Raw genomic sequence first — 24,258 nt, forward strand, 5'->3', positions numbered from 1 at the left:
AAGAGCAGCAAGTGTAAAAGACTCAAGACCGTTAGATAACCTGAAAGTGTAAAGCTAGAGGGAGAGAATTTTGTTTTGTGTGTTTAACACATCTCATACCACTCAAGAGAGCTTGATGAGGTGGGAGTGGATTGAATGCACTCTAAAAGAGTAATTTTCAAGTTAAGATTCCAATTTGCTGAGTCTGGGAGGTGGGGGCAGAAAGGGAAAAAAAAAATCTTTTTTTTTAAAAACAATTACAGGGGAATTCCCCAGCAGTCCAGTGGTTAAGCTTTGGTGCTTTCACTGCTGGGTCTTGGGTTCAATCCCTGCTTGAGTAACTAAGAAGCTGCAAGGTATGCGGCGTGGCCAAAAAGACAAAACAAGCAAAACATGACGAAAGCACAACAAAACACAATTACAAAGGGGAATTTGTTTTGATTTTCCAGAATGGGAACCAATGTCAAAGAAAACAAACTAACTTCCTCAAGAAAGCCAGGGTTCTCCTGTAAGGCCTGTATCAGAGGTCTGGTTTTCTCTGCCAAGCTTATCTATGGTTGGAAAAAGAATTCATCCTACCTGCTACCCCAAAATTCTTGAGGAGCAGGTTTTATGGTTTTTTTCCCCCATACTCAAAGCACTTGTGGGAGAGTCAAGGGTTGAGAGGACATTGAGAAATACATGTGCCATATGCAAATAAGACCACCCACCAAAGTGTTCTTCCCTCTGGATGGCAAGTAACTTATTTTCTTGTACTTTTTTTTTTTAATTTCCAAATTTTCTACACTGAGTTTCTTGTGTAGTAAAACAATAAGGACTTAACATTTAATAGACTGATGAGAACAGACATCCTGTTTTTGCCAAACTGGTCTCTCCCTCTGGAGCTGAGTACAAGCACTTGTCCCAGCTGTTAGCTCTCTGTGCAAGGAGGCACCGAGGTCCTGCCTGGCACCACGGACAGCAATCAGGGAAGGGTGAGAAGGCAAGCAGGTCTGGACCAGGCCAGGGCTCCGGGAGTCCATTCTACCCCAAGTTGACTGCTTCTGAAGGGTTACTGGGGAAATGCAAAAACATTTCTACATTTTTCTTTTCCTTCCCCACCTCCAATTTAAGCCCTGAATCATCACATAAAGCAGTCACTTGCTTCTTAGTCCTTTTAAACATTCATTTATTCACTGTACAAAATATTTACACTACTGAGCAACTGTGTGGCCCTTTGGTCTGGCCTGACAAATTTGCAGCAGGGCTTGGTCTCTGCTGGAGTTCTAGAAACACACGACACTTTCCTTGGTGTTCACTTTGTGCCTGGTCTCCTTCACTAGCCAGGAGGTTAGCTGGCTGCCCAAGTACCTGGGCCACAAGGGCATAAATAAAAAGAACTGAGCAAAATAAGAAACGTGAAAAGGAAACACTTCCAGTAACAGGCACTCTTTCTTCTCTCCGACATGGTGTACCTCTCCCCACACCGGCTAATTCCAAAGCAGGATTAGAACAGAAGGTCAAAGGAAAGGGCAAAAGAGCAAAGATACTTTTGAATAGTTAGGAGAGACAGAGAGAGAGAACTCTAGAAGAATACAAAACCACAACAGTACCAAAGGGTTTTGTGAAACAAAGACCCTGGGGCTAAGGACCACCGCAGGCTGCAGCTGCGCTGCCATGGTACCCAGGATGCTCTGAAAAGTGCTATGACTAGAGCTCAGAAAGGACAGATCGAGCCAAGAAAATCAACTCACGCTCCAGCATCAGTCTCTGGAGGGGCAAGGGGGGGAGGGGACGGGGGACACAGGATTTGGAAGAGGAACAACGGCCAAAGACAGCAGAGCCAGCCCACGTGCCCCTAGCTGGAATCCCTCTCTGGGCCCAAAGGGCGGCATTGTGCTTCCCAGGGGGATGATGACACTTGCCTGTACGAATCCCACAGGGCAGCACCTTGTCCTGGTCCCTGAGGAGAGCAGTGACCGTGTGGCGTGGAGGACCCTGGGGTACAGAGGGCCCCAATGCTGGACCCTGGACCCCAAGGGTGAGTGAGGTCAGCACCCATGCCAAGGACAAATGACAATTGCGAAGGAGTGAGGTCAGGCAGGAATTGTAGCAGCTCAGGAAGGCATGTTCCTCATGATCCCTGGGAACAGGAGGGCTCAGACGTGCTTCCAGCAGGCCAAGGCATGGCCTCAAGTCCTGCCTCATCTCTGGACTCTTTGTACTTGCTGGTTTTGGCTATAAAGATGGCTTGTTAATATTCTCAGAGTCGAATGCCCCATTGGGAATGGTCGCTTGCAGCAAAGCCTTCTTAGAAACAGAAACTTCGGAAATCGATGAGATTCTGAGTCTCGAAAATGTCTTCATTCAAATCGTTAATGGAAAATGCTGTCGCCATCTTCCAAGCAACGGCTGCAGGCTCTCTTCAGTCAGGCCACAGTGAACCTAGTTGTCTTCCTCCCTCCTGAGGTGCCCTTGCTGGTAACTGAGGGAGTGACAGGAAGTCACTGGGACAGCAAGGCGTTTATCGTCTGACACAGCTCCTCGATGTGTGTTCCTTGTGTCCTGACCCTAAGGACCTCTGAGAAGCAATTAAATTACTGATCCCTTCTCCCTTGCCTTAGTGCTGCCAGGGAACACCAAGCAGAGAGAACCAGGGACCAGTGGCATGCTATCGAACTGTCCTAATTTCTTGCTCCAAAATTTTCTTCAGTGGAAACATAAAGAACGCCCAGCTCTTAGCAGACAGCACAAGTTGGAGGTAAGGAGCCAGGGCCAGCCACATCTCAGTGTAAAGAACAAACTCAGGGACAAGCATCAGTAGTCTTCAAGCCAGTCATATGCCAAGAAATGCCCCACAACCCTAAAGGAGAATCGCCTTCAGCACTGGAAGCCGCAGCCCAGCTAAGCTTTCACATTCTTAGGTCTGTCTCACAGGTTTATTATACTCAAAAAAAAAAAAAAAAGTTTACTAGGGAGTTCTTCTTTATGAACGATATGATCATTTCCAGAAACGCTTGCATGGAAAAGCTCATTTTCCAGTTCTGACGCCACAGAAAAAAAGGACCCTTCGGTGCTATCAGTAATCACGTGAGCTAGTCCCCTGCCTGCACCGGCCGTTGTGCAGACAGACAAAACTCAAGGCTGTCTGTCACTGTGGGCCACCTCCGGTCTGTTCTCCTGGCGAGCAGACACAGTCACCTGTTCCTGAGAGGGACTCACAGACCCTGGGTCAAGGGGACACGGAGGGAACCCCTGCAGAGCGTTGGCAGAGGAGGCTGGGCGAGGCGAGGATCGCAGCGCTCCCAGAAAGGCCGAGCCTCCGTGTCGCCTCCCCTCAGTGGCTGGGGCAGCTCCCACCTCTGAGCTCCTCTGAGAACCGAGGGCGAGCGCAGCGGGCCCCACCCTCCTCTGCGACTGAGCGAGCTGCTCAGGGTAGGGGCCTGCCAAAGGGGGCTGTTGGGGGGAAGGGAGGGGGCGAGGGAAGGACGAAGCTGGGGGGTGACCGACTCCTCCACACACTGCAGGGGGTCACACGGCAGCTTCTGGCTGATGGTTCTGTGTCAGGGTCAGCGGTCGCGTCTGTGGCGCGCGCCGCCTGGAGGCTCCGGGAAGCCACGGGAGCCAAGCAGATGGCAGGGAGAGTGGTCAGAACATGCCGAAGCCCTCGCAGCCCTCGCTGATGGCCAGCTGCAGCATCCTGTGCACCTCTTCGTAGGAGTCATACGTAGGGAGGCACAGCTGGTTGAAACTGCAAGGCCGAGGGGAGGGGAGTGATTAACTTACACGAGCAGACCATGCCAGCGAGGGCTGCAAAGATAACCCTGTGACAGCCTGCGCCAGGCCATCGGATACCCACCACGTGTGTGCAGTTGGGAGCGTGCTGTGGGTCGGGGCCGCGATAATCTGGAAGGAGGGACAGAGGGCAGCAAAGCCTCCGGGTGGCAGCTGAGAGGAGCCTGTGGTGAACTGCAGTAGCCGAGCCAACTCTTCCTGCGTCAGACTGGAAACCACGGTCCAAAACCACCTCATGACCTGTGGGAAGAGCACGAGGCTGGGGTCACACCCAGGTGTTGCTGCGGATCTGACGCCTGGGGGAAGGAACAGATGCTCTGAAGTGGGAGGTGGGTTTATTTGCACGCAGCTAGAATCAACTTAAAAGGGAGTGATGCAGACACCCAGCTAGCAGGGCGGTCCCTGACTGCTCGGTTCTCTCTGTCCGCCTTTTCAACATTATTGCCTCTGTGGATGCAGCATGAATAGCCCTTAAGGACGAGGGTTCCCATCTGTCTGGATGACCATCTGCCATTCCCCGCCATGTATCGCTTTTTCCCAGTTGACATGTCTGCTTCTCAGCTTTTTCCCTCTGAAACTTCTTCTGTATAATATGGTACAAATTCAACTGAAAGAATTTTGGCTCACTTACCTTTTCTCTGAAATGCCAAGAGCCACCAATGACCACTGCGTGGGCTTTGAAGTCAGACACACTGATGTCCCCAGTCCCACACATCAGCAGCTGGAGAAGACAGTCAGGTGTTTACTGGGACAGTCAGAGGGGTGAAGTCCCATCATAAGGTCAAAATATGTTAACATGAAAAATGTGGACTACAGAAACATCAATAAAAAGATGTATGGTGAGGTCATAATCCAAGAAGACTACTTTAGGAAAATCAATTATAATAGGTCAATGGTTCCTAACCAGTGCAGTAAAACTCACAGAGCTTTAAAATATAGAGATAGATAAGATGCCTGTGGCCTTACCCCAAACCTAGTGAATCAGAATCTCTAGGGACAGGTTACAAATGTTGAAAAAGTCTCCCAGGTGTTTCTGATGGGCACCCCTCATTAAGAATTGCTGCTATATATATTGTTTTGATGAAACAAAGGTCAAAAAGGGAAGCAAGTGTTTACTGACTGCTCTGGATGTGGCCTGGGAATACCAGGGGGGAAAGTGGGCCCTTCCCCTTCGATGAAGACCCCAGCCCCATTTACGAATTTGTTAGGTGGCCCTTCCTTTCCCCCAAATCCACCCTTTCTTTTATGGACTGAACTTTTACTACTGTCCCTTTAGCTCTACCTCTACTTGATCAGATAAATGAAAAAGAATGCCAAAAAATGAGAACATGAATGACATCAGAGCCCTAAACTTCTTGTTGATGTCCTAATTTGGTTCAGGATCCAGCAAGTTACTTAGCAGACTGTGAGTACTCATCCAATAGCTGTAAAGGCAGTCCTAATCAAGAGACAAGAGAAGCCCAAATGAAGCCTGAGAAGCTTGGTTTCTTCAAAAAGAACTTGCTAACAAGTAACTAAGAGCAGGAAGGGGAGCAATCCTGAGAGGCTGCGACTTCCTCCTACACACTTTACCAATTGTTAACAAACATTTTGCTTCAGGATAAAATCCACCAGTAGCTGTTTCTCAGCCCAGAAAATGCTGGCACTAGGTAACAGGTCTGCCGGAAACTTTGGGACTGCATTATTTGGATTTTATACCTAAAGGTACAAAATGTGTTGAAAATTATGTAAGACGTTGATTCTTGTTCTCAAAGCCAGTTCGGTTAATAAGAATAAAAATGGTGCAAGACCACCTGAAACTCAAACTCCTGTTTCCTTTTTTGGGGGGTAGAGGGGGAGGGGGCATACTTCATGGCCTCCATGTGGGATCTTAGATCCCCAACCAGGGATCAAATCCATGCCGCCTGCCTTGGGAGTGCAGAGTCGTAACCACTAGACCACCAAGGAAGTCCCCTGTCTCCCCAATTTTAAAGAACTTCCTCACTGTAGCAAACAGTTTAGAGAAACTTTAATAAAGGCTATGGGACGTTAAAGCTAATAACCTGCATTACATGTATCATGTGTGAGCAGCAGGTAAAAACAAACCGGTTTTACTTTTGGCCTACACCCAAAGTTCATGGAACTTCAAGTCTGCTCATTATAGCAAGGTATTTACCATCTTGCAGTGCACTCTGGTTGTCACAGGATCTAAAGGAGGAATATATTAACTCTGTAGTGTTGTCACCCAAAGCTATGACAGGCCTCACATCCTTTGGATTGTCTCCTTCACGAGAATGTGGCTCCATGAGCCCCCCAGTTCCTCAAAAGCACATGCCATATAGGAGGCACTCGATATAAATAGTCTCTGAACAAATAAATGCTTCTAACGCCTTAAATCAACTTAAAAGGTCACAGGAGTTACAAAGACTGTACAAGATACCAACATTCAACCAGTATCAATAATATTTGATGAGTAAATAGTCATTATTACTATTCATCAATAGTTATTCCACATTCGAATTTTTTTAAAGCTGGAGAAAGGGTCAATGCATGGAACAGTAACAAAAGTGAAACCAACTCCCAAAGGGCTTTCCTACTGCATCTCATAACAGAAGGTGCAGGAAGCTGCTTCCTATGGGCATAATAAAATAGCAAGCCAGGGACAGGGAGTTCCAATTGTAAGCACTTACCTCAAGCTCATTCTCATCAAAAATAGCCAAGAGGTTTTCAGGGACTAACTCATTCAGGCCTGAAACAAAATATCCAAGTTAAAGCTATATCCACACCATGTGATACAGGTATTTACACCTCAAAGCCAAGAGTCAACAGAATCCCACCTTTTAGGAAATGTTCCACCTCCTCTTTCACTTGGCTGGCCAGTCGATACTGGGCCAGCAAATTTAAATAGAAGATTTTATTCGCATTGGTGACGGGAGTTTGAGCTCCACCTGTCATAAGCTCTACAACCTGAAAGAAGAAGCAAAAGACAGGGAGAGCGTGTGGATGGGAGTTTAAAAGACGACAGCGACCCGGCATGTCCCACAAACAGCACATTGCTGAACTGCACTGCGGTCACACGCTCCTGCTCTGCATTCAGGTTTTCAACACACTTGGTTTTACTCAGTAACTAAACGTCAGGGTTCCTACCACTATTGCTGTATTCTACTCACTACTGTTTCTGAAGCGGGTCTCTCAGGGAGTCTTCTCCGACCTAGTCAAATAGTGGTGATGCAACAGGAAGATATGTATGTTCCCTTGTTAGCAACACTTTAACATTCCTCTGGTCCAAAATTAAACCATTACTGACCTCTTCTCTTAAACCCTTGAGACAACTGAGGCTCTCTATAAAGCCAGATAAGTAGTAAAGAAGCATAATCTCAGAAATCCCAAGACGTGCACAGATGTTTCTCTACACTCCTCTATTTCTAACGTGAGGCAATAGAAAAAGCCATGGCTTGATACTTGGAGACTAACTTGCTATGGGGTTTCAGTCACTTAGCTATTTGGACTCCCGGTTTTTCTATCTGCGAAGAAAAGGCTGAACTGTATGATTTTCAAATAGAACTGGCACCCTCCTCCAATAAGCAACTCCTAAGGGAGCTTTGAGGAAGCCCTGAAACACAGTTTAAAGCCACCCTGGAAAACCTGTGCCCAACGAGCAAGATTGTCTTCAGAGGTGAGTGAAGGCCTCCATTTAGTTACAAAATCAGATTTTAAGGTCCTGACCATGGCATGGGAGGGACAGAACTTTGGTCCAGAGCAAAGATTCTCAATGGATCTAAACATGTAAGACTTTTTCTATTATTGTGCACAGTTCCGGTTATTTTTATTTTACGTGTGTAAGCACTTCTATGGCACTCCACTCCAGTACTCTTGCCTGGAAAATCCCATGGGCGGAGAAGCCTGATAGGCTGCAGTCCATGGGGTCGCAAAGAGTCGGACACAACTGAGCGACTTCACTTTCACTTTTCACTTTCATGCATTGGAGAAGGAAATGGCAACCCACTCCAGTGTTCTTGCCTGGAGAATCCCGGGGATGGGGGAGCCTGGTGGGCTGCCATCTATGGGATCACAGAGAGTCAGACACAACTGAAGTGACTTAGCAGCAGCAGCAGTAGCAAGCACTTCTAACTATTAGCCTAAGTAGTAAATGACTAAGATTTAGTATTCATATCAAATCCAATTAAAATCAGTACTGCCCTAGGCCTGCAGACCCTAATTCAGTCTTCTACTGACTCGAGATGCCTTGCAGCGCTGGGTCAAGAAAACAGGCTCCACTCATACAGGTGTGAAGGCCAGCAGCTAAGACCCTCACAGGGCTCACAAGGGTATCTGACTATCAGTTCAGTGCTATCAGTGATCACAAACTTTCAGTCATTGCTATTTTGGTTTCAATTATTTATAACTGCAATTTCAGGTTTGCCATGATCATTTGATATTATTTAACCCCAGAATGCAAACAAAATCACATGTGCATCAGAAATACTTTTGGCTGTTTTCTAATAAAATCCTTAAAAATAAACAGGCACAGTGTTAAAATGGAAGTCAATTACCTCCCTGCCCCTAATGTTGAGACAGACACTGTCATCCCTTCCAAAACTGCCTGTGCAGTGACACTTCACTATCACTTCGTTCTTTTTCTACTGGAAAGGAGGGATTAGGGGGATGGATGGTATATGTGTCTCTGGTTCCATTTAAACAGGCCAAGGCCATACAATGTGGGATACAGTGCCCCAGAGCTACACTGTCCGATACAGCTGTCACTAGTCACAGGTAGTTAATTTAGAAATTCAGGTATTTGGTCATACCAGACACATTTTGGGTGTTCAAAAGTACAAAGAGAGATCACTTTCATCATTGCGAAAGCTCTACTAGACAGCCCTGATACAGAGGAGGCTGAGAAATGGGACCCACAGGCTTCAGTTCTCTGTCTCACCTTATCCAATTGACCTGATTTATTATATTTCTCTTCTGCAAAGACCAGCTCCATCTCACTCATGTCATTGTTGAGGATGAAACAAACTTTAGATTTGTAGAATTCTGGGTCATCTGTTTCAAAGTACTGAGGAGACAGAAAGACACAGAACACAACATGACCACTATCACCCAGAAATAAAATTTGTAACTGCCTGGAACCACTTACCCCTTCAAACCTCAAAAATAATAAACAGAGGGTGGAGAGATTCCAGAGTTAATGGCCAGGGGACTTAGCAGGAAACACACATCCAAGACCTTACCTTGTAATGCATACGTAGTCCTATGATTTGGGCCAAGAAAGAACGGGTGAAGCGAGCTCGGACCAACTGCTTGTAGGCTCCTCCTAGAGCGGACTCATAGAGACACTTGCCCACCAGGCGCCCTGCAAACTCATACATCTTTAGGCGCAGATGAGTGGGGCGATTAGGGTTAGGGTGCACCTGTCAAAGAGAGATAAAAGGTCCTGGATCGTTTTTCTTCAAGCCTAGTTCTGGAAAGATTCTCCCTCCATAACTCTATCCCAAGGAAACAAGAATTTCAGTGTTGGGATCAAGGAGCCCATCCAAATGGCATTTTTGGTAGCCACCACTGAGTAATTCAAAGTGACTGGAGGATAAAGGGCAAATATGGACTTACAATAAACTGAAGAATCTTCTACTGATTTTGTGGTCCCTGGCTACAAACAGAAGTCAATCAGTGGATGATATAATGCCTCTTCCCTAAACCAGAACCTCTTTCAGCCAGAGTCTACTTCTCTACTCCCCTAGTCAAAGACCTTGTACAGAGTTCAATTGCTTCAGGGATGTTCTGAAAAAAGTGGCTTAATTATTAAAATACTAAGGAGTAGAACAGCCTCTGCACTATAATGCTTTTTATTCACCTGTCTGCATTTTCTCTTAGAGATGAAATAAGGAAGACAAAGAGGAGGGAGGTAATCTGATTAGTTCAAATTCTTACTAGTCTCTCCATCATAACACAATCCACACTTTGCTCCCACCCCCGGGGAAGTCACAGACTCACTAATGCTTGGTTGGTGTCACTGAATCGGGTGAAGAGCTGATTGGTGGTGTCAAATAGTGCTTTGCAGATTAACTCAAACCATTCCCGACGAGGCCCTCCCCAGTCCAGAGCTGGAAAGTACAATAAAAATAAAAAGTGATGCTGGCTTATCACCTTTTATCATTTTTGTTCATTTATTCATTATTTTATACTCCCTGATCCTTCCTCCCTCCATTCCACCACCTTGGTGTCCAATATTCCAACCCACCTTAACTGTGGACATTTTTTTTTGAAATCCCACCTCATTCTGTAGGATTAAAGGTATTCTGATCACTAAGCTGATGCGCTCTAGCATGGAAACACAGATCAGAGATCCCAGGAACTGCTGCTTCTCTTGGTACTACAAAGATTACTCTGCCCTTCTGCTTCAAACTCATAAGAGCTCACCTTCCAAATCCTTGTCCGTCTGTGTTCTACAAGCTCAACCAAGCCATCTAGCCAGTAAACACCACCCTTTTGATCTTGACTCATGACTTCTTTTTCCCAGGGAAAAAGAAGCTGGAACAGGGGTGGCAGCATGTGTAGGAGGGTTGTTTTCAGTTTCTGTGGATGTCGTGTAAGGAGATAGGGAGGAGTGGGAAGGAGAGTTAAAAAAGATGAGTGGGAAATTTCAAAACTGACCTTCTTCATCCTGAAAAACCACTTCAAAGTTCTTGCTCCAATCTGAGATGGAAAAATTCCGAGTGGCTTTCAGAGACTGAAAAGCAGTAAAAGAAAAGAAATTGTCAGAACACTGGCCAGTGCCTCTTGGGTGTTAAAGACAAAAACACAAGAACATTACCACTGTCCATTTAATAGTCAGAAGTATTTGGAAGCAATATGTTACTCAAAAATAAGCTTTAATAATACCATCTTAAATTTAAAATGCACGTATCTCCAGAAGAAATTTAAGATAAAAAAAATCAAATTCATATTTATACTATTGCCTGACTGTAAAGTTGAAACTTTATTTCTTAACAGTCCTCATTTTATTAATGAGAAAACTCTTAAAAGAAAGAAAAATGGCTCAAATCAGTAAGCTGTCAGCAAGAGAACCAAGAAGTCTTGGTTTTCAGTAAAGTACAGTCTACCCACTAGACATCTTAATCCACAAGGCTAGGTTCAGACAGGGAGCCATGCCACAAGGAGAAAGTGGCTGAGAAAAGGGGTTTCCAGTCACACCTGCCAGAGCCAAACATCACAAACACTTTCTGGACAGGGACCAAAGCCTTCTCATTGTCAAGGAATGTGAGAACTATGCCAGTGTCTGTGTAGTGGAGACAGAAACACATCAGGTGTCCTTTTCCATCAGACCAGACTGACAACAAAAATCATTTCCTTTTAATCTCATAAGAGCTCTTCTTAATCCTGGGATTCAATAACAGGAACTTTCTTCTATAACAACAACTTAATACCTGCCTTCCATAGGAAGTCCATGAGATTGTTCGGGAACTAGTCAAGAACAGATTTTACAGCCAATGTGTCAACTAGTCTCTCCCCTCAATTAACATACCTCCAACAAATCTGCCTCAAATTCAGTATAGCCAAACACAAAGGACAGCACTTAACATGTTTAAAGAAGACAAAGATGTGTGTTTCATAAAAACAATAACCTGCAGGATATAACCAAATAGCACAGAGGTTTCTAGCTGGAAAATTTTGATAACTGTTCAACTGCTGACATGAAAGAAACTTTACTCACCGATTCCAACAAGGCATGTCTGCTGACCTTCAGGGTGACTTTAGAATGTGGTCTTTTCATATGTACCTGCCGAAGCTCTCGATGGAAAAAATTCACCTTGTCCTGAAAGGTCTCGGAGCCTCCTGAGGAGCAGCAAGATCCATCATAATTACAGCCTCCTTACAAGTCCCCTGTGCAGGCCACCCCAACACCCTCATGTACTCAGGGTATCTGGGGTCGCTGCCTTCCCCATCAGACTCCCTGTCCAACCTCACCTATGTTCTTGTGGAGCGAGCGGATAAACGTGGCTGCTAAGATGTTCCTCTCCTTACAGCTGAGCTCCACAGGAGGCTGAATGCCGTCATCCACCACAAGGGTGAGCAGCTTATGGACAGGGTCAGGGCCAAGGTATGAAAACTAACAAAAGGGAAAAAAAAAGAAAGAATTACTCTATGAAGCCCTCAAATCCACCAAAAATCCTTCACATCCCTACCCTTCTGCACCAACCAACAAAAACAAGTTAAGCCTATTTTATCCAAGTAAGTACCTACCAGGAGTACGTTTCCTTGTTTTTCACTCAGCTCTGTGGTAGAGCACATGCATTGCATGTATGAGGCCTGGGTTTCATCCCCGGAACCTCCAGGCATTGATTCCATTTTGAGACTTTGTCCTCTACCACTGTGCCAGTGGTAAAGAACCCGCCTGCCAATGCAGGAGATACAAAAGACGGGGGCTCGATCCCTGGCCTGGGATGATCCCCTGGAGAAGGAAATGGCAACCCACTTCAGTATTCTTGCCTGGAAAAGTTCATGGACAGAGGAGCCTGATGGGCTAGAGTCCGTGGGGTCACAAAGAGTCAGACACAACTGAGTGATGGAGCATGAGCTATGATTCAGATTTTATTTTAAACTGAGTCATAGAGACCACCTGTAAGGATCACAGGCAAGGTAAGTAAGGAACACAGGTAATACTACAGACTTTCAAACATAAAATATAAGAAGTGTGAAAGCCGTAAGGATATGTAAAACAGCAAATGAATACCTGAATAGGTTGGGCAAACTGGCTGGAGGAAAATGATTTGCCAGTAGATTTCAAAAGCTCAGAAATTTAAAAAAAAAAAAAAAAATTTTTTTTTCTAATAGATGCGACTACTGGTGCTGAAACAGTTAGTTTTGGCACATTAGGAAGCCAAGTTCAGGTCAGAGCTCCAATACCCTCTCCATTAGCTTAGTCTTAGGGGCAAGAGAGAACTGTTGAAGTATTTTGACTTCTACTAACTACTGTTTCTGTAGGCATGTGTCCTCCTACAACTATTGCCTTCATGAGGAGGTAGCATCTGCTTCTTTATTTGGCAATGAATCCTGTGTGCACAATGAGAATTTCCAGAGACACCAAAAGCCCTTCTGGGAAAAAATGAAAGGTTGAGATGTTGGAGGCTGAAGCCTGTTCTACATGAACCGGATGTAAGGTTTAACTTACTTTGGTTCCAGGGCATACCCGGAAGGTGTAAAGGCGCCAGGGAATGATTTTCAGGTAGAACTCCTTCACTGAGAATTGCTGGAGGACCAACATACAGAAAATGAAATGAATGACTAAGAGGTTCTGTTTGGGTATTGTATTTCAAATACCTGTCCCCATCTGTATTTTCCATGATAGCCCTTTTCCTCTCTAAACAAGGAGGATAATTTAGTCAGGACTGAAATCAAATAGAAAACATCAATTCCACCTTAAAACAGGCAAATTTAAAATATTGTTGTCACACTGCAATTTCACAAAGATGTCTCATAACCTTAATACTCAGGTCTTACTACCATTTCCAAATATCTGAGATCAGGTTTTCACTTTACAAGTAGAGAACATTTCAAAATCAACATTTCATTTCACTACAATCAGACTCTCCTCCTGTTTAGCCAGATACTTCTCAGAGAGACTTCTTCCAAATCAGTGGACTGGGAACACCAGTGGCCCCTGCCCACTGCTTTATCCCTATCAGAATGCCAGCAAGGATGTGCTGGGGATGATGGTGTCGGGGGGTGGGGGGAGTCGCATACAGAAGAGTTCACAAAACCTATATGTAAGAATAAAAAGAAGTCTCTTGCCATTCAAAAAAAAGAAAAGACAATGCAATAACTTTTTAATCTAAAAAGACCCCTCTGTTATCTGAACAAACAGTAGGTCAGGTTTTTTTCTTGATTTTTAAAAAAATTCTTCATTAAAGAACATTTCAAACACATACTAAAGAAAACAGTACAATAAATTATCACCAGCTTCAACAATAATCAATTCATAGCCAATCTCACTTCATCTCTACCTTACCATTTCCCTCATTGCCATTCTCCAGGACAAATGAGGGCTAGATGTTTAAATGATGAATGGTACACAGTGAAACGTTCTGAAGTAGAACAGAATTAGAACTCAGTTTCTGCTATGAGATTAAAGGAGTGTAATGGGATGGTTCGAGTCTCGTTTTTCTGAGGTCTGTATAAATAAGCAAAATACAAACACTAAAAAAGAAACTCCCTAACACAAAGCGTCTCTCAACTCAGGGGCCTTGGGAAGTTCACCTCCCTTGTCTCTGCCAAAATTTCTGTATTCTAACCCTGTACCCCGATGATGACATCTCTTGCGGTTTCACAAATCACAGCATGAAAGATCAAATTGTTCCCAAACGGCACAAAGGGCCAACAGTAATTTTACCCTAGTGAGAAATTATTAATGGTTAAAAGTAGTTTTCTTTAAAACTCTAGAGCCGTGCCTTGAAAAATCTTCCCAGGAGCGATCAAACAGCAGAACGCCCGAGGTGCTCGAAAGTACCAAGGCACAGACTCTCTGGACAGAGGTGTAATTCAGTCCAAGCCTGAAACAGGCAGAAGAGGCGGTACAGCCTTTTGCTCAATGGAAAGCCGTCTCTTAGTATCCCTGAACCCCCACAAGGTGATGATTGCACCCTGATTCTCAGACCATTGCTGGGTGGGCTTTGTTACCAAATATGAGCAGGCTCGGGCAGGGGACAAGAGTGGGAGTGCCAACCTTGGGTGACACGTAGCAGTACACCTTCTTCGGTTTCTTCACCTTCTCAGGGGTGTGACACTCAGAGGGCGAGTCTTCATCTTCCTCCTCCAGAGCTGTGGAGGGCCGGCGCTGGGCAGAGCTCGTGTGCATGGGCGGGAGGTGCCACGGCGTGCTGGTGCAGCTGGCAGCATTATACAGATAAGCTTCAAAGTAAATGCTCACTCCTGAGGTGGACACGTTGCGTTCAACAATATTCCTCTCATTCTCTGAAGTGCAACAAGGAATAAGGTTTAAAGTGCATGACAGGAGAGGAAACTGCCCATCACCAGACCTTCAGTCCACAGGTCTCTAAACCAAGTTTTGGTCCAAATACCAAATATTTGGGGTGGGGGGGGTTAGATGACTGCAGATGTGCAAAGGACAAGTGGCTTGGGAAGAGGACTAATTCACAGCTCTCCTCTCAACTCACCACTTAGGACAATGATGTCAAATTCACCATTGTTGATTGGCTGGTTTTGGTATGAGATGCAGGCATGGAAGCAGCCTCGAGAATGCAGGGTGAGCCGCAGGAATACCTGGCAGGTCTGCCGGTTGGATGTCACTGACTTCTCAAATGAGACACCGGTACTCTCCTCTTCCGGAGGACCAAGCTACAGGAGGAAAACGAAGCCATCACCAACCACATATAATTTTCCCTGCTTGCGCAGAAATTTACAAAGAACTTTCCTACTTTGAGCTAATCTGAGTCTCAGAAGGCCGGCACCAGGGTCAGGGAGAAGGAGATGGATTGAAGTGACCTAGATGGGAGCCTGCTCACCTCATGAATGGACAGGCTGTAGTTGTGCTCATCTCTCAAGGATGTGGAATTGTTGGTAGGGTTGTCATACTCATCTCGGGGCACTATTTGAAGGGTGTGCGGCTGCCCACAGGTCAACACCAGGGTAGAAAAATGGCACACAATTTTGGTCTTGGAAGGAACCACCATTCCTGGAATAAAGACAAAGGAAGGTAACGTCAGAGAGGTGATTTTCAGGACACAGAGATCTACTCAGTCAGTGAGTCCGAGAAAGCTGGGTGCCCGCCCAATTCCTAGGGATAAACAATACCATTATGAGCCAGAGAGAAAGAAAGAAAACAGAGAGATTAACTCAAATGAACTTTTGGGAACTCATTTTTACAAATTCCTATCCACTCCAAGCACTAACCACATGAGAGAATAAATTGGAGGAAACAGAAGTGAGAGTTACAGATATAGTGCCTAGAATCCCACTGGGAACCTACAAGTGAAACTGGCCTTAAAAATAAGTGAATAACTGTAACACAAACAAATTTTAAATATTTAGGGGCAAATCTAACAAAACCCATGGAAGACTTGTATATTGAAAACTACAAAATGCTGATTAAAGAAATAAGTTCAGAGGCATACCATGTTTATGAATTCAGAGACTCAACATAGTAAAGATGCCAATTCTCCCCAAATGATATGAGGTTTAACACCGTTCTTTGTTTCTAGGTTTAACACAGTTCAGTTCAGTTCAGTCGCTCAGTTGTGTCCGACTCTTTGCGACCCCATGAATCGCAGCACCCTGTCCATCACGCAGGCCTCCCTGTCCATCACCAACTCCCGGAGTTCACCCAAACTCATGTCCATCGAGTTGGTGATGTCATCCAGCCATCGCATCCTCTGTCGTCCCCTTCTCCTGCTCCCATTCCCTCCCAGCATCAGGGTCTTTTCCAATGAGTCAACTCTTCGCATGAGGTTTAACACAGTTCTTATCAAAATCTCATTAAGATTTTTTGGTAAGTTTAGGCAGTATTATTCTAAAATTTATCTAGGGGGGTGGCTGCGGCGGCGGCCGCGGCGGTTTCACTGGAGCACGGGGTGGCGGGGCCTCGGCGGCGGAAGATGGTGGAGCTCTGCAAGAAGTACTGCGTGTACTGCCTGGCTGAGGACACGGCAGCTCAGGTCGGCGCTTCCCGGAACCCCCAGGAAGTGATGGAGCATTAAATAAGCATGTACATCCACGGAAACCTGGGGAAGGTCTGCATCCCCAACACCATCCCCACCTGCCCCAGTGGGGGCCCCCTCTCTCCCAGCCTCATTACCCACTTGCCTCCCCTAGACACCTCGGTGGCCGAGCAGCAGCAGCAGCTGGGCTACATGCCACTGCGGGACGACTAAGAGATCGAGTACAACCAGGACACCGAGAGGCTCATCATCGGGCTCTCGGTCAACTATGATGACAACGCTGGGGAGATCGAGCTGAAACGCGCGCACACGGACATGTACTGCGAAAGCTCCGCAAGCAGAAGCGGCGCAAGAACATCGTGCGCGACTACAACCTGGTGCCCGCCTTCCTGGGCAAGGACTAGGAGAAGGAGCAGGTGGCGTGGCGCAAGGTCACCAAGGAGGAGAAGGAGCTGCGGCCGCTCTACCAGTTCATGTCGTGCAAGGAGTTCAAGGACCTGTTCAAGAACATGCACAAGATGCTGCATGCCAAGATCCGCGAGCGGACCGGCTCAACAGCATCACCAGGATGGAGGAGTCGGCCTCAAGCGCGAGAAACACAAGCGCAAGAAACACAGGGCGGCAGCAGCAGCGGGGAGCGCCAAGCGCGGCAAGGAGGACGGCTGGAACGGCGAGTTCACGGCCATCCAGCACCTGCCAGGCTTCGAGCTCCTGTTGGACCACAAGAAGGTGCTATGCAGCACGCTGAACCTGAGCCCCGCGCGCTACGTGGCCGTGAAGACCATCATCATCAAGGACCACCTGCAGAAGCGCGAGGGCATCCCCTCCGAGAGCCGCCTGCCCAGCTATCTGGACAAAGTCCTCAAGAAGAGGATCCTGAACTTCCTCACTGAAAGCAGGTGGATATCCAGGGACGCCTCCTGAAGCCCGCCACCCTGAAGCTCCACCACAGCGAAGGGGGGGGGGGGTGAAAAAAAGCTTTGTGAGCCAAAACGAAAAGGGGGTGGGCGGGAGGGGAAGAGTAAACGCTTTTCCGGCCCCCCACCCCCACCCCGATCCCACGTTGTTGCACTTCTTTTTAAACAAATCGAGTTCTTTTTTTAGGGTATCAATTCTTTTTAAGGTCCTATTAATAAATGGGGAAACAGGGGAAACAGTGTCAGACTTTATTTTTTGGAGCTCCAAAATCAATGCAGATGGTGATTGCAGCTATGAAATTAAAAGACACTTATTCCTTGGAAGGAAAGTTATGACCAACCTAGATAGCATATTCAAAAGCAGAGACATTACTTTGCCAACAAAGGTCCGTCTGGTCAAGGCTATGGTTTTTCCAGTGGTCATGTATGGATGTGACAGTTGGACTGTGAAGAAGGCTGAGTGCTGAAGAATCGATGCTGTTGAACTGTGGTGCTGGAGAAGACTCTTGAGAGTCCCTTGGACTGCAAGGAGATCCAACCAGTCCATTCTAAAGGAGATCAGTCCTGGGTGTTCTTTGGAAGGACTGATGCTAAAGCTGTAACTCCAATACTTTGGCCACCTCATGCGAAGAACTGACTCATTGGAAAAGACTCTGATGCTGGGAGGGATTTGGCGGCAGGAGGAGAAGGGGACGACAGAAGATGAGATGGCTGGATGGCATCACCGACTCGATGGACATGAGTTTGAGTTAATTCCGGGAGTTGGTGATGGACAGGGAGGCCTCGCGTGCTGCAAATTCATGGTGTCACAAAGAGTCGGACACGACTGAGCAACTGAACTGAACTGAAGAAGCAATAGCAACAGTTGGATCAAGGGGAAGACAAAACACGTGTATATTGTAACTGAATCACTAAATGTAGTACTTTAAGATGATGATTTGCCTTTAAGTGTTCAGTTTGGAGCATATGATGATGAGATCAGGAAATCTGCATTTCTTTTTGTTTCTTCCCAATGGTACAGGACTGTGAGATGGGCAGAAAGGAGCCCTTCCCTGCCAGCTGCCGGCTCACCCCCATGACCTGAGCTCTGCCGCAGCTGCCCTCAGTGTCAGGCAGGTGGCACTTTAGGTGGAGGGCGCTGGGCTGGGCAGGAGAAGAGGCTGGGGAAGAGTGGGATGGGCATCCATAGGGACTTGCCGGAAGGAATCTGGTGTTGAACAGTTTGGCCAAACTGAGCTTCCCCACGATGGCTGGCAGTGGCACTTGGAGGCCGTAGCCCCCCCAGTCCGGCCACCGGGAGCTCACTGCAGGGCCTGGGGCAGGGAGGGGGGACCTGGGGCCCAGTGCAGACTGGCAGAACCCGGAGCCTCCTCCCCTGAGGCTGCTTCTTGCTGCACTTAGAATTTGGCCGTGCGTTTTACTTGGAATAACTCATTTTAAATAAACTTCCCGAGTTGAGAGTTCTGGGTTTGGGGTCAGCTCCTTCCAGGGTTCTCACCCCAGTGGCAAGCCCCTCTTTCTCTGAGACTGGCCACATGTCTTGTCTTGTGTGGTGTCAGGCGCTGGGCTAGGCGAGAGGGACCCCTGTGGCCTCGAGGCATGGGCACCGTTTCTCTGGGTCGCCGTTTTGAGCCAGACTATGGCGTGGCTCTGCCCAGCCCAGTTCAGAGCGGCTCTCAGGGGCACCCTTTCATGACGGGTGGGAACCTGAGGAGTCGTGTGTCTTCCAGCTGCCCAGGGCTCTCGTGTCAAGGCCCTGCTGTAGAGTTAGTGGAGTGGCCAGACCCCAGTGCTCCTCCTGTCGTCCTGGGGCTCATGCTGCCTCTCATCCCTCGTAATTACCAGACTGTTTACCTCCCAGAGTGTTGGGCTTGAAGTTACATTAAAGGGAAGGTATTTGAGACAGAAAAGAAAAAAAAAACACCTCAGTATTTCCAAGGACAGCTTAGTTATGGTGCCTTTTCCTTTCACAGCCTTCTGTCTGTCCCATGGGGTGAATTTCCAGCATTAAATATACACTTCAAGTATATTGGGGGCTTCCCTGGTGACTCAGATGGTAAAGAACCCAGCTGCAATGCAGGAGACCTGGGTTCAATCCCTGGGTCAGGAAGATCTCCTGGAGAAGGGAATGGCAACCCATTCCAGTATTCTTGCCTTGGAGAACCCCCATGGACAGAGGAGCCTTGGCGGGCCACCGTCCACGTAGTCACAGAATCAGACGTGACTGAGTGCCAGACGCTCAAACACATCGTCTGTGGCTTTAGTTGTAAACCGCATCACATGCTGGCAGAGCAGCACTCCATGCAACCTGACCGCAAGCCCGGGACCTCTCTCTTCTGACCATAAAGCAGCGGGCGGTGGTGTCACTCCAGAGCGCTGCCTCCTGCTGTCGCCCGCAGAGGAACCACGGCTGACGAGAGTGTGGACACGGTCTGCGGTGAGCAGAGGTTCTGAGCCAGGGTTCCTGGAGCAGCAGCGCAGCTCCCCTCGGGGGAACCCGCTGGCCCTTCAGGGACTTGGGCCCGCCCAGGCCTCGGACACGTGGGGCGGGGCCTCACAGGTCACTGGGACAAGGGCTGAAGTCTGAGAACTACCAGCTTTAGCCGTTCCGGTGTCACTGATTTTCTACATCAGATTCCTAGTTTGGTGAGGTTTTAAATTTAAGTCTTATTTTTATACAAAATGATTGTCAGACTTTTACTAAGCTTGAGAAGCAAAAGCTCCCTATAAAATGTGCGTGGCCCTGGCCAAGAGCTGTCAAATGAAAAGTTCTGTACTTAAGCAGGTTTTCAGTGTGTGTATCTTTTCTCGATGGTATGAAGAATTTAGGCTTGACTGTTTTTAAAAACCATAATGAATGTATAATTCATGTTAAAAGTGTGAACCCTTTGTTACAAAGGAAAAGTAATTTTATGATTGGTTGCCTCTTGCCCCATCAACTCCATCTATTACTGTCATATTAGTCCCACCCCTGCTGTTTGCTCAGAGCCTTTAAATTTCTGTATTTAATTCTTATGATAAATGAGTCACCATAATTCCATGGAATTAGGTCTTTTCGAAACGGAAACTCTTGAGTCACAGAAGATAATCAGCTGTTCAGAATGATGCTCTGGTTGGCCAGCATTCCGAGAATGTATTCAGACCAAAACTTTGCCTACCTCCTCTTTTTTCCCCTTTTACACATTAAACAGGTTGAGAACTAAAAAATAAAATAAAATTTATATAGAAAGGCAAAAGTTCTGGAAAAGCTAAAACAATTCTAAAAGAGAAAAGTGGAGAGTCAGTTTACCCAGTTTCAAGACTTACTACATAGCTGCATCATTAAGACTCTGGTATTGGTGGAAGGACTGACACTTACACCAAAGGAACAGAACGAGAACCCAGAAATAGGTCACCACAAATATGCCCAATAGAGCCCTGACAAAGGCGCAAAACCAATGTACTAGGGGAAAGATAGCCTTTCCAATAAACGACACTGGGGCAACTAGACATTTATAAGAAAAATACGGACCTAAATTACAAAAGCTAACTAAAAATGGATTACAATCTTAAATACTAAAACTGGAAAATTTTACAAAAAAAAAAACCACAGGAGAATATCTTCAGAACCTAGGACTAGTCAGAGAGTTCTCAGACACCAAAACATGATCCATAAAATGAAAAATTAATAAATTGACTTCATCAAAATTAAAACTTGTTTTGTGAGAGACCCCATTAAGGAGATGAAAAGAAAAGCTAAAGATTGAGAGAAAATATTTGCAAACCACATCTGTAACAAAGGACTTAAAGAACTCTCAAAATTCAATAGTAAAAAACAAAAAATCCCATTAGAAAACAGACAAAAGACATTTCATCGAAAAGGACACACAGATGGCAAATAAGCACATGAAAAGATGTTCGACACTGTTAACCACTAGGGACATGCAGACTAAAACCACTATTCATAATGGCCACAAACTGGAAAACAACCCAGATGTTCTTTAACTGGTGAAAGATTAAATCGAGTATGGTATACTCACACCAGGCAATAATACCACCCAGCAATACATTTTTAAACCATTAAATTGTGTATTTTAAATGAATGAATTATAAAGCATGTGAATTAAATTTCAATAAAGGCACTATTTAAAAAGCAAAGGAGAAAAAAGGAAAAGAAAAAGGAAGGAAGGAATGGAGGGAGAGAGAAACAAAAAACCTACCAGGCTGAAAAATCTTGTAGTAGGGACTATAGGCCACGTTTAACCCACCGAGCTTCACTGAGATTTCATACCGCCCAGCTCTGCGCACAGTGAAAGCCACCTTGACCACATTGGAACTGGGCTCCTGGAGGACCTCCTGGGTCACTGGAATGTCCACTGCCAGCTCAACATGAGAGATGTGGACTCTTAGTCCCACAGGCCGGTGTGCAGGGAAGGGCTGCCCGTTCTTATAGAATAACTGTGGTGGGGAGAAGAGGGACACCCATTGGTGAGCAGGGGGATAACAGCTGTGCAACTTGAGAGTGTGTGGGGTGGGAGGGGGTGGCTGGTAAATCCCCACACCCACCTAATCCTACAGTCCTGCTCACACAAGGAGAAACAAGTTCTCTCCATGCTTCGAAGAAAACCATTAATCACAGACAGATTCTTAACCATTTCAGAGGAAAGGGGTGAAATATACTATTGAATCCACTTCAACTTGACACTTAATGAACCACAGAGGCCGCCTCCCCTGTCTTACTCACCCTTTTTTCTTACATTTATCACTGCTAGCTCAAACATAAGGGGAAGTCAGTGGGTATCACTGGCACTGAGTAAACAGAAGCTCTAGGCAAGGCTGGGGGTTTCGGACTATGAAACTAAGAAGAAGGCTGCAGTGCAGAAGTCACTGCAGAGGCAGCAAACTTTCTGCAAAAGGCCAGAGAGTAATACTGTTAGTTAGCAGGTCGTACATAGTTACTCAGCTGTGATTAACGTCTCAAATGTGACAGCATCTATAGGCAGCACAGGAAGATGAATAGGTGCGAATGTGTTCCAATAAGCCTGTATTTATAGAAGCAGGAAGTGAGCCTGATTTAACCCTTGGGCCATGGTTTGCCAACCCCTAATCTACAACACCTACCCTCTTCAGTAACATTTTTCTCATTGTGAAAATGTAACATTAAGCTTTATACTTCTTCTAAGCTGAGTACCTATTAAAGCCAAATGATAGAAAAATTGACTCTTTAGATGTTAACAATTCCCAAGTTCCTGGTGGGAGTAGGGGGGCGAGATGGGGGGAATTGAAAAACAAGGGAAAATACTAACAGTCCAGGCCAGACCGGACTGGGCTCTGGAAGGCAACTGACTCAGAAACCCCAGTGCATACAGAGACAGAAACATTCCCTTACATGCACTCGGAAGGCCATGCTGTGGCCCACCTCATAGGGGTCCTTCCAATCCCAGGAGACTTTGCAAGACCGGGGATCCAGGTAATTTCCCCGCACGTAGTCATATATAGTCCGGTCCCCTCGGCGTTCGCGGTCCTCATTCTGAAGGAAGCTGACTACTCGTGCGGCAAGCTCAAAGAGGAACTTAATTGTGAAGAAGAATGCAACCACAGACACTGTGATGCCACCTATGTGAAAGAGAGAACACACACCACCTTCCAGTTACACATTACAGCTTCTCCTTATGGAACAGGCCAGCCATCAGTCAGGGGAGAAGTCCAAAGACCCACTCTACTGGGTCACCACCTCTGTGGGTGAAGACAGGAACTTCCTTCCGTACCAGGGTCAAAAACGAAGGTCCTTGGGCCAAATTCCACCCACTACCCGTTTTTGCAAATAAAATTCCACTAAAACACAGCCCCACCCACTCATTTACGATTGTCTAGGGCTGGTTTTGCCCTAAAACCACAGAGTTCAGCAGTGGGGACACAGAGTGTATGGCCTGGGAAGCTGAAAATATTTACTCTTTGGCCCTTCACAGAAGAAGTCTGCCAACCCTTGTTCTATACCATGGACCATATACAATGCCTACCCACAAGCTCCCTGCCCGTGCTGGGCCCTGACAAGAGTAGTAAAAAGAATGGGTGTTCTGCTCTCTCCAGTTGGAAGCCCTCCCCTTCCTTGTCCACTTGGCAAAAGCCCCCCCACAGTCAGGGGTTCCTTCTGGGCTCCCTCAAACTCCTGTACATTGATTCATCTACTCAACGTTTCTCCCCTTTGTGTTACGAACTTCATGGAGGCCGATTTTTGCCTTATTTGACTTTGACTCGACAGGAAACAGTGTCTGGCACTGGCTATAATTACTCAATAAATATTTCTCAAGTGAATGAATTCCGCTGCTAACTCTGTGAAGGTACATTCTGGCATGATTAGAAATATTTCTAAGTCTCTTTTCAAGGACAAAGAGGGAAGCAGAAAAGGATATAAGCAACCCTAACCAAAAAAATGAGAGAGGGCTCTCTCCGTGACGTACCAATAACGTAAAACATCAGGTCCCTTCAGTGCCAACAGACAGCCGAGGATCACAGCTGCAGCTGCAAAAGAAAACGTGTTGAGTTTTTCCTGACTCTTCCCTGCAGCCGTCTCAGGGAGAGACAAAGCAGAGCATGTGGCTTGAGCCAACCATCTCTGGCCTTCCTGTCCCTGCTCTCTCTCTAGCTTGACAGGTGCCCTACAACACTGCAGAGAAACAGACTGCATCATTGCCCCGAAAAATTTCCAATCTACCGACCACCCTAGGAATACCACAAACAGCCACTTCTAATTACGAAATGCAGTAACATGGCTTTCATCTTCCTGGAAGCCCCAAGACAGTTTCCCTCCCCCATGCAAAGTAGTGCTAATTAACACAAGCAAAGAGGATAATGGAGTCACTTTCCCCTTACATTTGCCTTCTGGAAGTAATTCATCTAAGTAGAAATAGCTATATAAAATGTGGATTTTTTTTTTAAAGCAAGGATTATTA

The 24,258-nt window shown here is 46.3% G+C and overlaps 1 protein-coding gene and 1 pseudogene across 6 annotated transcripts in view; one reads left to right on the plus strand and one right to left on the minus strand.

Annotated features, from left to right (window-relative positions):
* Nucleotides 1-1,130: 1,130 nt before the first annotated feature.
* AREL1 (apoptosis resistant E3 ubiquitin protein ligase 1) overlaps nucleotides 1,131-24,258 on the minus strand; it is a 44,480-nt gene continuing 21,352 nt past the window's right edge. For 2 of the 6 annotated variants that reach the window (XM_055538659.1, XM_055538660.1), the window contains exons 3-20: nucleotides 23,767-23,827; nucleotides 22,695-22,921; nucleotides 21,526-21,763; nucleotides 15,258-15,427; nucleotides 14,910-15,090; nucleotides 14,459-14,706; nucleotides 12,908-12,985; nucleotides 11,704-11,845; nucleotides 11,450-11,571; nucleotides 10,390-10,465; nucleotides 9,730-9,839; nucleotides 8,970-9,149; nucleotides 8,669-8,794; nucleotides 6,570-6,699; nucleotides 6,423-6,481; nucleotides 4,385-4,474; nucleotides 3,818-3,993; nucleotides 1,131-3,709 (exon numbers count right to left, since the gene is read on the minus strand). In XM_055538659.1, coding sequence (XP_055394634.1) covers nucleotides 3,607-3,709; nucleotides 3,818-3,993; nucleotides 4,385-4,474; nucleotides 6,423-6,481; nucleotides 6,570-6,699; nucleotides 8,669-8,794; nucleotides 8,970-9,149; nucleotides 9,730-9,839; nucleotides 10,390-10,465; nucleotides 11,450-11,571; nucleotides 11,704-11,845; nucleotides 12,908-12,985; nucleotides 14,459-14,706; nucleotides 14,910-15,090; nucleotides 15,258-15,427; nucleotides 21,526-21,763; nucleotides 22,695-22,921; nucleotides 23,767-23,782 — 2,472 coding nt within the window. In that variant the 5' untranslated portion in view covers nucleotides 23,783-23,827 and the 3' untranslated portion in view covers nucleotides 1,131-3,606. The remainder of the gene's footprint in view (nucleotides 3,710-3,817; nucleotides 3,994-4,384; nucleotides 4,475-6,422; nucleotides 6,482-6,569; nucleotides 6,700-8,668; nucleotides 8,795-8,969; nucleotides 9,150-9,729; nucleotides 9,840-10,389; nucleotides 10,466-11,449; nucleotides 11,572-11,703; nucleotides 11,846-12,907; nucleotides 12,986-14,458; nucleotides 14,707-14,909; nucleotides 15,091-15,257; nucleotides 15,428-21,525; nucleotides 21,764-22,694; nucleotides 22,922-23,766; nucleotides 23,828-24,258) is intronic. The other 4 variants (XM_055538663.1, XM_055538664.1, XM_055538661.1 and 1 more) reach the window with 3 other exon arrangements.
* Nucleotides 16,347-17,333, plus strand: LOC129620721 (transcriptional adapter 2-beta-like; annotated as a pseudogene).

The sequence above is a fragment of the Bubalus kerabau genome, chromosome 10 (assembly GCF_029407905.1).
Source record: "Bubalus kerabau isolate K-KA32 ecotype Philippines breed swamp buffalo chromosome 10, PCC_UOA_SB_1v2, whole genome shotgun sequence".
NCBI lineage: Eukaryota > Metazoa > Chordata > Mammalia > Artiodactyla > Bovidae > Bubalus > Bubalus kerabau.